The sequence below is a fragment of the Pseudorasbora parva genome, chromosome 17 (assembly GCF_024679245.1).
Source record: "Pseudorasbora parva isolate DD20220531a chromosome 17, ASM2467924v1, whole genome shotgun sequence".
NCBI lineage: Eukaryota > Metazoa > Chordata > Actinopteri > Cypriniformes > Gobionidae > Pseudorasbora > Pseudorasbora parva.
Window position 1 is genome coordinate 13,418,909 of NC_090188.1, and position 12,296 is coordinate 13,431,204.

Consider the following 12,296-nt stretch of genomic DNA (forward strand, 5'->3'; position numbering starts at 1 on the left):
GTTATGTCTTAATGGTGCAGCTTAAGAGATGAAACTAAAGGCTAAAAAATGTCTAACCAACTGTAATGTGAGTTAAAACTGCAGTCTTTGAGACGTATCATCACTAACATAAGGGTTAACTGACAGTGCTGGAGTATTTGGACTCATTGACTTAAAATATGTTTTACAATTAGTTTAGACTGTTTGACTGTAGGCTACACAATAATTCTGCGAAGAGCATAAAAACAGTGACGCAAGGGCAACAGTGACATTCTCACAAGGACAAAATACTTTTGTTCAATTAATAGTTCACTACAGGGGAAGGAAAGCAGGGTGGACAATAAAGCCAAACCGAGATTTAATGGCATCATCTAGTGGCTAACAGCATAAAATGTGGAGCCCATAGCAGTTTTACAAGAAATGGACAGCGTTTGACCATCTATGACCGTCTGATGGGAAAAACAGGAATTTATGCATGTGCCATGTTACCAAAGTTACACAAGGGTTAATTGTATAGTGTATAGCTGTATAGCATACTAAACTGACTGATGGTTCAGAGAGCTCACGGAGGACATCTGCTGGCCAATATGTGTCATTGCAAAGAAAGCACTATCTAATACACATTATAACACATTGCATTTGAAGGCAAACTTCCTTTTAAAGCAACAAAATCTATAATCTATCTATACAATAAATTTTATAAATTATAATTTGGTTGATATTAGTTTAAAGATGTTTGCCTTCTAAAGCAGTGTTTATGTTCTTTTAAATAGGCAAGGCCTAAACGTCTAGTAGGCTATAATATGAAATGGAATAATTGTGATAGTCAAAGTATGCCAGCTGAATCCTTATAAATGTTGAAAAGATGTCAGTATGGACTATTGTAAAACTAGCTCGTCGCATTTGACAGTGGTTCATTTGGTATCTTACCCAAAAATAATGATTAAAGTAAAAAAAAAAAAAAAAAAAAATGAAATTCCCTATCCTCCTAGGCTAGTGACTAAACATAGTGTTCCAAATTAAAAGGGCTAACACATCCAGTAACGTTACACGAATTCAAAACACACTTCTCAATTTTCATTATACTGAACAATAACGTTTAATGAACGTTTAAATAACAAACCATAACATAAAATTATAAATATTAAGCAAGAAAGAAAAAAAGTGCCACTTACCCCATAACTAATGAGATGAGTTTGTGACGTGACCTTCACGTACTAATCGGAATTAGTTTCCTGTTAGAAAAATTGCACGTGAAGGCTTTTTATTTTGTATTTATTTTTAATTCTCGAATAAAAAAAACATAAGAATATTGTCACGGGAATACAAATAAACATAAACACACACACACACAATTAAAATACATACACGAAAAAAATGTATAGCACGTTTAGGCGGGTTAGTTAACCCACGTTCGATGACGCTTAATTGGGGCGGGGCTAAACCCGTTCAGTTGCCGGGAACGCAAATAGCACGTGGTTTGTAGCCGGCTGCTGCGCCTGCAGTTGATTCACGTTTTTCCACACAGGCACAGTTGAGTTGTAAGATGGCGGCGCGCTGGGGAACAGGCGAGGAGATGTTAAAAGCCTGTAATATTCAAATGTTCTCACCGGTGAATCTTGACGAGGTAAAAACTGCATATATTTATCCTTATATAATGTTGTGGCAGACTGAAATTGATGACATGTATCACTTTGTCAAATATTAGAGGTAAATATGTGTGATGTGCAGGACTTTCTGACACGTGGATGGTGATACGCCGTCATTTTTTTGCACATGTGGGGGAAAAAACACAAAAACAAACTTGGAAATTTATCAGAGAGGGAGAGATCTATCACTCTCTAAGTGTTGCTTGATTTCTTGCCTTTTATATTGCCGTTTATATCATTCGTTTGTCAAGGGATTGTTGCAAAAGTTTTGTCTTGTTAGCTGGTGTTGCCATGCTTTTGCATTCATACGAACTTAATATTTCACTCTAGACAAGTGATTTAAATAACATGTGGTAGTTTTAAAAAAATGTATATAAATAAAAAAAAGTTTTGCATTTCTTAAACTATAAATGCGTTGTTTTGTGGTTTTGATATTCTCTATAACCTGTTACTAGATATTGTTAGCTGTTTGATTGTCATCTTAAGGATAAATCCAATGTAATATATGTATTTTGATATTATTTATTAGTAATTTCTTATTACAAGTACATTGTTGCTCAAATATGGCTTTCTTGTTGTTTGTTACAAGTGACTCACGCCCACGTGGTTGAATCATTTTAAGAATGAATCTAAAAGTGCGTATGCATGGTCATACATTTGACTTTAACATTTAACACTAAAACTGTTATTATTATGAGGCATTGGTTAATTGGTTGATAAAGTTAAAGTGCAATATTGATCGGTAATTCAGCAGATGCCATCTCTTTCCAGGAACGGCCCCTGATGTATACATTGTGGTTTTGAAAGCGTGTTTTATACTTCTGTTATAACGCTACTTCTGAGTGCTTGAATATATCGCATATTAAGCTCGTATTTGGGTTTGTCGTAACTGGGAATTATAAAGTTAGCCCCATGTTTGCGGTTTGCGTTGACTAGCTGTCCAGCACGTGGTGCAGGTATGAGTGGGTTATTCATGTTGGGCCATGTGTGTTTACTGACAGCTTAAGGTTTTTTTTAAAAAGAGGCACGATTTATCGAGAACGATTTATTATCATTAAACTAGCCTTAAGATGTAATCTTGATCTCTTTAAAGAAAATGACAGTGGCCATGCAGAATGTGTGGTAGCACGCGTGTTTTGAACTGTGCCGGTGTTGGGTTTGCCCAGTAATGCACTGCGGCAGGATGACGTGCTGTGCGCAACACGTGGTTGTTGTTAGACATTAACATTTTATAAAATGGAACATTCTTACAATTTAGTATTTCTCGCATGTATACGTTACAAATGCCTATTAACATTTGATCAATTTTAATTAGCTTGTCTATGCCTGCCCTTCAAGTTTTAGTATATTGCTTTTAGATTCATGAGCATTAAAATGGTTAATACAAAGGAAGTTGATTATTAACAATGTTTCACTTGATATCATGTGAAAAAGTGATTCTGTGAGCTGAATTAAGACCAAAGCTGACCATAACATCAGCTGCTGCAGAACAAGTTAGCAATTACAAGCCTCAAAGGCAGCACATTGTTTGCAGTTGTTAAATACAGAAATTATAACTTGTTTACAGACTCCTCCAATGCATATTTCACCTCAGTGATTTCTTGTTTTAGCATATATAGTTCTGAAAATATTGTTTTAAAAACATATGATAATACTTCTGTGTAGCATCAGCCAGACTGTGCAGTAAACTAATGTAAATGACTGCTTGAAGTCTTGGGTTTCAGCTATGTTTCTATAGTGGACTGGTGATGTCAAGCAAGACCAAACATCAAGTCACCATGAAATTAAAAAATAAATTTTTAATGGAATATTACAGGCAGAGATCCTTCAGGGAAGCTTCACTGGTAGCTGTCTGGAGTATTCCAGCCTCAACAATGGAGATGCTCTTGAGGTTCTACATGGCTGCTTGGATCCTTCTATTCTGTCCATTTTTGAGGACAACCCCACTGGAGAAGTAAATAATGCCTTTATAGAACTGGTCATTGCATTTTGTTTTCATGTCAGTCAGCAATTGTATGTTTATAAATTGCTTCCTGTGTTTCAGGTTAAATGTAATATTGATGAGGAAAGTGAAGCGACACTGCTCACAGCTCTCACTGAAATACTTGACAACGTTGATGATGAGAACTTATCCCCTTTTGACACTCTGCCGGATTCAGACCTGTTCTCAGGGCAGAAGGGTCAGGAACACTCTCCGGTGAGTCTCCAGCTGGTCTTCACCTGTCCAAGCGTGTCAGGAATGCAATAGAAAGTGTTTTATTGTCATTAAACAGCTTGAGGTTGTTGTTGTTTTTTCTATATACTGATGATTTTTTTTTTTTTTTTAATTGTACTCTAGCTGAGAAAGTTGCTCACACGGCCTCCTCCAGAGTCATTGATTCATGCAAGACAATTTCCTGGAAAGGTATTTTCTCCCTCATCCATATTTTTGGGAATATGACACAATAGTTAATCTTTCAATCTGATTGTTTTTGATGGTAGTACATGTTTTACCTAGGGCTTTGTGTAATTGCTTTTTGTTCTCAAAGGATAATGAAACTGTTTTTGTTTTAGAGTCTTCCGAGAATGCAGAGAGTATCCCAGCAGAACAGTGAAGGAGAAGAGGAAGATGGGGATGCTAGTTTTTCAACCCCAATAGCCAATATTGATTTGTCGTCACTGGAGGAATTTGATTGGTGCCTTCCCGTGTCCTTGGAGCAGGATGGAGAGGGCATGCCTGTCACACTCAGCGATTTAGTAAAACACATGCACCCTTACTGCATGACGTTGTGTGTGGAAGGAGAAGAGGGACAAGAGCATATCCTACCTGAGAGGGGCCTTGTGCTAGAAGTGGTTGATCAAGGAGAACATGGAGAGCCCATCCTGGCAATCCCAGACCTTGGCCTCCCTTTTTCTCACACACACTCTGCCGAAGGAGAGCAAAGAGTCCCAGAGAAAAGCATAAACAAGCTGGAACCAAAGCCTGAGGATAATGCTGAAAAAGTCCCACCACCTTCTGAAGAATCTCTCCTGGAAGAGAAGAAAAGGGCTGTCAAGTTATGTAAAGGGAAAAAGAAAAGTAAATCTAAACTAGTTGAACAGAGAATTTTGAGAAGCTCAAGAGTTAAAGAGGAGCCTAAGAAGAAAAAGCAGGATGAACAAAAGAAGAAAAAGGTGACTTTTTCACCTGATATCTTATCAGCAGAGCCTGAAAGACCTAAAACTGGTAATCCAACGAAGTCAATGACCCCTGAGCCAAGGGTTGAGAAGGAGCACATTATGACCCCTCAAACTAAAGCAAAAATCACTGACTCACAGCCAGAGAGTAAACCTCTTGAAAAGTCTGTAGCGGAAGAACCACTCTCAAAACAAGAGCCTGTTAGCGAGCAGCCTGCTGTTTGTCAGCGTAATGAAAGTAAGCCCAAACCTCTCAGTCTGCAGCAGTACCGTCTTCTCCGGCAGCAGAAGAAACCAGACCCGGTGGACAAAACAGAGGATTACAGCACTAAATGGCCCAAGTTGCCTGAAGCACCAAAGGAACTTCCCCCAATACCCTGCCTGCCAGACCCAAGCCCCAGAGATCCACGTAAAACCTTGCATACTTCAATTAAAAAAGACCCTGCACCTGAAATCATGCCTGCATGGCACCCGAGAGGCCCTGCTGCTCCCCCAACACCTGAAGCCCTGCTCATCCCTCCAGCTTCACTGATGGTTTCCTCTAAGACAAAACCTGCAACTTCTAATACATCAACCCCTTCACCTTCAGGTACATCTGAAAGTGCACCCCATTCAGTCCACTTGTCACCCCAGAAACTACCTGCTCCCAGTGGTGTGCCACAAAACACTATTCATAACAAGACTTCTACCCTGGTCAGTCATGTGGCTGAGGTGCCTCCTGAAAGGATGGTTTCACCACCAGTATCCACTACATCTGGAGACTCTCACTGTCTCAATACACCCAGTATTAAGGAAAGTTTACATAGTAACCCCAATGCTGCTCATGTGTGTGAAGGTGTACCTTCTAAAGATCCCTCAAGGCCTCAGATGATCACTACACCAGTTCAGAGCTCAAACTCCAGCCCTCTTAAACCTAGTGCTGCTGTGCCTGCAAAGAGAGAGACTGAGCAGGTTGTTTTGGCCCCTGTGTCTCATCAAGCCAAAAACACCATGCCAACTAATTCTAAAAAGCTGACCTCACGGTTACAGCCTCATGTTGCACCAATAGCTGCTCAGCCATTTTTCTCAGCTCAAGTTCAGGCCAGAGTTGTTGAACTGGCAGAGCAGATGAGGATGGCTTCTTCTGAGATCCCCAAACCAAAGAACACCACAGTAGAGCTGATTGAATCATTCACGAATGAAATTGGTGAGTAGTTTTCCATATGTAATTAAGAGTTTCTGTGGCTTGGGTTATAATTAACTTTTTCTTTCAGGCATTGAAGCTGCTGATCTTACAAGCCTACTGGAGCAGTTTGAGGAATCTCAGTGTAAGTGATAGGTCTGGGATTTTTTTTCTTAAAGTATTTGTTTACCAATAAGTGCTAAAATCATGCTATTAATCAAGCTGAGTAATTGAAGGATGTTAATGCTGAACACACCAGAGCATTCTTTGGAAACAAATGTGCCCTCTTAGTGAACACATGCACCTAAACTGCCATTTTCAGAATGCAGAACAGTGTATAAGCAACTAGGTCACGCTAACATTTGGAGCTTGGAGAAAGTTGGCAGTCCTGGGGATTTTTGTGCTCACGTAGCCAGGTCAAGGTTCACAATTTAAAATGACCCAGTGAGTTAGATAAGACTGTTTTCACAACCATGTTCATCTTAACTTTTGTAATGATAGTTTACCTCATTAGAACCAAACACCTTCAATACATAAAGATATGCAGATGGAATATCTTTTTTGGTCAAGAAAATGGCTATATTTCAGTCTAGGTTCAAAAAATAGGGTGTGTTTTTCCTAAAGCTGTGGTCACATTTACCATTGTTTGACCATTTAGCTGACAAAATCCAGTCATTCCAATAGTAATCTGCCAGTTTGGGAGTTTTGTTTGAGGTTAATATATTTTTTTTTATAGCAATTTCAAGTTGGTGTGTTCACCAACAGAAAGCTATTGCTTGAAAGTGACTTCTGTGTGAGCTCTGCGTTATACACTACTACATTCTTAACAATAGACAGTTAAACAGTCAATAACAGCTTTTGCACAACAATTTGCTGAAATTTTGTTAATTTGACCACACCTTAAGAGGAGGGTCTGTTACTTTAAGAGAGGGCATGGCTTTCATGAAAACGGCTGCTATGTGCTCATGTTCATTGAACTGCTGGAATTCTGCCCTGTTAACAAAACCATTTTAAAACCAGTTGGATGTCTTTGTTTGTGGACATGCGGGGGCTTAATACTGACGGTGTGCGCATTAAACAGGCATTTATCTTTAGTCTGCTGTTTCTCAGCTGTTGAGTGGGGAAGTGGGGTGCATTTTTGTAGAGTATCACAATACATGCTGTTTGTTGTGGCCGTGTTCTGCAATCTGATTGTAGCAGCTATTTTAAGAGTCTGTCCCACCTTAACCTCCTGTATTTGGTCATTCACAACCCTCCTTTTTTCTTTCCAGCAAAAGAAGAGCCAAGGGTACCGGAGGTCTGTGGTAGAGCAGCCGCTGTAGGAAACTCCAGGTGAGTATCATGAGGCGGAGTGATGGAGTTACCCTACAGCCCTTGTGCTGCTCTTGCACCAAACTCAATGTTTGTGTGTGTGTGGCCCTAAGCCACATTTCACCAAGACCTGCCGAAACACATGAAGTCTCTCACCATGACTTCAGAATGTGAAGGTGGACATTAGAGACAAACATAAGCGCAGCTTGTGTCAGTCTGAGTGATGTTTTAACAACATCAGCTATTCAAAGCTTTTGAAGTTGCCACTGCAAATTGTATTTCTTTTCTTAATTCAGTTATGAGCAGCAGGTGGAGACTAAGGCCCTGGAGAAAACCCGCAACCATGACCTGGGAAGCACAGCAGGTAAAAATAATAAACATTATAGTGAGCAATATATTTTATTCACACTAGAGATGCAACAATACAGTTAGTCCACGGTTCAACACATACCACATAACATAACCCATAACCACGGTTTTTCAGTTTGTTTTGTTGCTATTCTATTCTTAGGCGACAGGAACAAAAAAAGGTTATGGAGAAAATGTTTTTATTGCAATAATCTCTTTATTTTACTTAAAAGACTTGAAAGCCCTTACTTAAACTTCAAACTTTACTTTAAAAATAACTTGTACACATTCCTAGTGTATTGTATAATATAAAATAAATATATTTACAGTGGCAGCTCAGAGATGTACAGTAGCATTTAAGTATGAATTTGAATGAATAAATGTAGGCTAAAATTAAATATGATATAATATGAGCTGTGACTGCGGTATATATATTGATAGATAGATAGACGTACATGATTTTACTTTCACTTTAGACAACTGGCTGTGTTTATACATGTGAACCTTGTGTGTATTTGACAGTATTAGCGCAGTAAGACTGTCCAGTAATCACGTGTGATTGACAGACGTTTAGTGCGTGCGCTCAATGCAAAACAGTGCACAAGCACGAAAATTAAATGTTTAACCGGCAAGGCTTTAAAACGTGGGTAAACGTCACCTTAACTTTAGTGCATATGATTGGATATTTGCTCATATCAGCGTGTAGACTCACAGGCACACTCAAAAAGAGCCAAAATAAGCTGAGAGAAATATTTCAAAAGGAGAGAAATGGAAATAATTAATGAAATGCAATTCACCAGCGCGTATTGAACCGTGAATGCAGTACCGAACGGTTCAATATTATATTGAGTATTGTGGCATCCCTAATATACACTATTAAAAAGTTTGAGTTTGGTAGGAAGAATTCTTATGCTCACTAAAGCTGCATTTTATTTAATTAAATGCAGTCTTAACTGTAATATTGTGAAAATTAGTTACAATTTCAAAACAATTTTCTTGTTTTGTTTATTCCTGTGATGACAGCTTAATTTTCAGAAGCAATTTCTCCATTGTTCTCTTTGTCCCATGATCCATCAGAAATCATTCTAATGTGCTGATTATTATAATAAATGTTGAAAACTGTTATCCTGCTTAATATCTTTGTGAAAACATTTTTCCAAGATTCATTGAATTGAAAGTTTTAAAGAACTGCTATTTATTTGAAATATTAATATTTTGTAACATTATAAATGTATTTACGGTCACCTTCTTTTCCTCCATGGATGCATTAATGTTGATTTCTTTAAAAAAAAAAAACAACAACAAAAAACAACTTTTAAATGGTATTGTACATATATTATAGCATGTTCGTGTATATAATGGTGCATAATTTTATCTATTTAGTTAAATAATGCATACACATTTCTGTATCATATGCAAATAATAAAGTAACAAAAGTAAAATCTTTCACTGGCTCTTCCCATAGGCCTCACACCACCTGCCACACCCCCACACCAGATGTGGAAACCTATTGCACCGGTTTCATTACTGGGGAAAACCAAGAATTCCGAGGTCCTTAAGCCAACTCCTAATAAGGCCATTCAGATAGATGCAAGACCACTACCTTCAAATAAGTTGCGCAGCAAGCCTCAGACCCCTACTACCACTGGGCAGACTCAACCTTTCTCCCTGGATCATGACTACTGCCTCCCTCCAAAAGAACCCAATCAAAGTGATGTTGGCAGTCGGTGGAATGTCAAACAACAGCCTAGCATTGTTATCAAGACTGTCGAGCTGTCCTCCATTAAGCCAGTGCAGAACAGTGTCTCCCAGGCTTCATCAACTACAGAAGGAACCCAGAGGAATCTCAGCTTCAGGCAACCTTCCGCAGATACAAGGTGCACATTAAACAGCACAGCCTTGATGACTCCTGATGCCTCTCCAAACAGGCCTGACTCTGAAAGTTCATTACTGGATGAATCAAAATGCAACCAGCAAAACTCTCTGGACTACTCGGAGTGTTCCTCCAGACAGTGCCAGCAGGACAGAGGTCGGGCAAAACGAAGATACAGAGCCCGATCCTCTAGTAGTTCAGAGTCCAGCTCGGAGTCCTCCTCCTCCAGATCACGCTCACCACCCAGTAAAAGGTCCGCTTTGACATTTAGTTATACACGTGTATAATAATTAGAAAGTAATGTTGAAAGCCCAGTATTCTAGAGGATGTTTTTTACATTGACAGATACAGGTCTCGTCGCTCAAGCAGCAGATCCAGTTCGTCATCTCGGTCCCGGTCCAGATCCAGCTCCAGGTCGTTTTCCCCACCTCGACGGCGTCGATATTCCTATTCAAGCTCACGCTCTGGATCTTGGAGTCACAGCCGCTCTAGATCCAGGTCCCGCTCTTCTGATTCTCCTGGATATCGACATTGGAGAAGTCATAGAAGGTGAGAACTGGCATTTTAGCTAATGCAGTGCTACCATGCAGGCATAGATCGGATTCGGAACTATCCTAAGCTGTCATTTGTGCATTTTATTATAAATATTTAATTGAAGAAATTCTCTATTTTGATTTCATAGTGACTTTTTATATTTTATGTAAATGGATATATATATAAAAAAAAAAAAAAAAAATTATATATATATATATATATATATATATATATATATATATATATATATATATATATATATATATTTATTTATTTTTAAGCGGAAGTTAACCCTGATATGTTTTGACTTTGACAGCCCTAGTCAGAGGTCTGATTACCATCCTTCACAAAATTGCAGTGAGGATACAAAGATACGCAAAGAGAAAGCCATTGTGAGTATTTCAATCAAGGAAGATGTCTTGACTTTTTCCTAAAGGCACCTTGTTATGTTGTGTTTCTTATGTATGTACGTATGCTATGCTTTGCAAAATCTGCATTTTTTTTCTTTGGAGAGCGTGTGGCAGCGCTGGTAAATAGCTGCAGCCCGGAGGCTTGCTCCAAGAAACAAATTTCGTTGCAGTGTACTTGTACATTTGTAATGACAATAAACTTCTATCTTGGTAATTGATTTCTGAGATCAATTGAAATGTTTTTTTTTTTGTAGGAGGAGCGGAGAGTTGTTTATGTTGGTCGTATTCGTGGAAGCATGACTCGTAAGGAGCTAAAAGAGCGCTTCTCATTCTTTGGAAAGATTGAGGAGTGCACTGTGCACTTTAGAGAAAATGGGTATGAAATTTTATTTTTTATTTTTTTGATGTATTGTTTACCACTGAAAGGAGGATTCCTGACACTCTTGTTATTTCAGAGACAACTATGGCTTTGTGACATACTACAACACAAAGGATGCATTTAATGCTATTGAGAACGGAGGGAAGCTGAGGGAGCAGAATGAACTTCCATTTGACCTGTGCTTTGGAGGCAGGAGGCAGTTTTGCAAAGCCAGTTATGCTGATCTTGGTGAGCTTGGCATCATTAGCTGTTTTCCTTCCATTCAAAGTAGTGATGCAGCAGAATGTGTTTATTACCAAAACCAAAATGAAAGCTTTTATTTAACTGAATATTTCAGATGAAACAATTATTTTTGCATCATTTTGGTTGAGTTGTCCACACTGCTGACATGTATACCTGTTGTACATTGTTTGCATGGAATAGATGCTAATGCAGTCAAAACGAGTCTTTGGAGAAGCGCTAATTGAACATCAATGGTTTCAGCCATTTAAATTCTTGGCCGAAACCAAAAGTTTAGGGTTTTTTGTCTGAAATTTTGGTGCATCACTAATTTAGTTTTTTAAAAGATTCCTATTACAGTATGCTTATGTGACCGTTTCTTTTTGACCGCTTTCAGATTCAAACCGGGAGTATGATGCAAAACCTACCAAGGGCAAATTTGATGCACTAGACTTTGACACTTTACTCAAGCAGGCTCAGAGGAATCTGAAAAGGTAACGATTAGTCAATCCACCGACAAGAAGACCCATTACCTCGGAGCAAAATGCTGCCCCACTCTTCCAGTGTTGCCTCTCAATTACTGTTTTTGTTTTGTTTTTGTTTTTGTGTTTTTTGTTTCTGCAAGTTTACACCTTCTATTGAAGTGAAGATTTGTAAGAAAAATCAAAAGTGCAAAAAAGATCATGGAATATAAATATAAAAACTGTGGAATAAAAAGAATAGAATTTTTTTAAAAGAATTAAATTTATTTAAATGTTTAAATCTGACTTGCTGAATGTTGGATACATTTTAAAATGAATTGAATGGAAACATTATGTTGGGGGAAATGGGTTTATGATGCTGAAGTTATTTCAACCTAAATAAACCTATGATAAAGAAAATATATATATTCCTCCTTTATTCCTCTTGAACAGACCGTTGCAATAGATTAACAAAACTTGCTATGTTGTCCAAATGTTACATTATTTGAAATAAATTGTGTTTTGGGTGTTGTCTTGACTTGAAAATCATGGCTAGAATACATAAGCAGGGTTTCTGCAGGTCTTAATTCACCCTTACTCAAATCCAGGCCTTTAAATTGTCTTAAATCAGAGCAGAAAGTCTTGCCCCTGGTTTCACAAACCATGCTTAAGCCTTGTCTCTGGCTATAATGCATGTTTGAACTGAAAATAACTTGCAATGAAGCATCTTAAAATGTGGAAGTGCCATTGATTTGTCTCAAACATTACTGTGTGTATCTTCTAATAGGCATGTTTACAAAAGATAATTTAACTAA

The 12,296-nt window shown here is 38.2% G+C and overlaps 1 protein-coding gene across 2 annotated transcripts; it reads left to right on the plus strand.

The window, feature by feature from the left end:
- Positions 1–1,419: 1,419 nt before the first annotated feature.
- On the plus strand, positions 1,420–11,918 carry pprc1 (PPARG related coactivator 1). 2 transcript variants are annotated; one of them, XM_067420695.1, is made up of 14 exons: positions 1,420–1,606; positions 3,445–3,582; positions 3,673–3,825; positions 3,967–4,032; positions 4,182–5,970; positions 6,038–6,091; positions 7,218–7,278; positions 7,554–7,621; positions 9,071–9,731; positions 9,830–10,027; positions 10,329–10,404; positions 10,677–10,798; positions 10,878–11,029; positions 11,418–11,918. In XM_067420695.1, exons 1-14 carry the CDS (start codon positions 1,526–1,528, stop codon positions 11,516–11,518), a joined length of 3,720 nt encoding a protein of 1,239 aa, XP_067276796.1. In that variant the 5' UTR covers positions 1,420–1,525; the 3' UTR covers positions 11,519–11,918. The 2 variants fall into 2 exon arrangements, with proteins under 2 accessions (XP_067276796.1, XP_067276795.1); XM_067420694.1 differs by having other exon boundaries at positions 1,421–1,606; positions 9,824–10,027; positions 11,418–11,916.
- Positions 11,919–12,296: the final 378 nt, after the last annotated feature.

Bases quoted from the DNA above. Each gene is read 5' to 3' on its own strand.
- pprc1 (XM_067420694.1), top strand. From the start codon at position 1,526: ATGGCGGCGCGCTGGGGAACAGGCGAGGAGATGTTAAAAGCCTGTAAT. The intron at 7,279-7,553 runs GTGAGTATCATG...TTCTTAATTCAG, and splicing joins GCCGCTGTAGGAAACTCCAG to TTATGAGCAGCAGGTGGAGA. The intron at 9,732-9,823 runs GTCCGCTTTGAC...TTACATTGACAG, and splicing joins CGCTCACCACCCAGTAAAAG to ATACAGGTCTCGTCGCTCAA.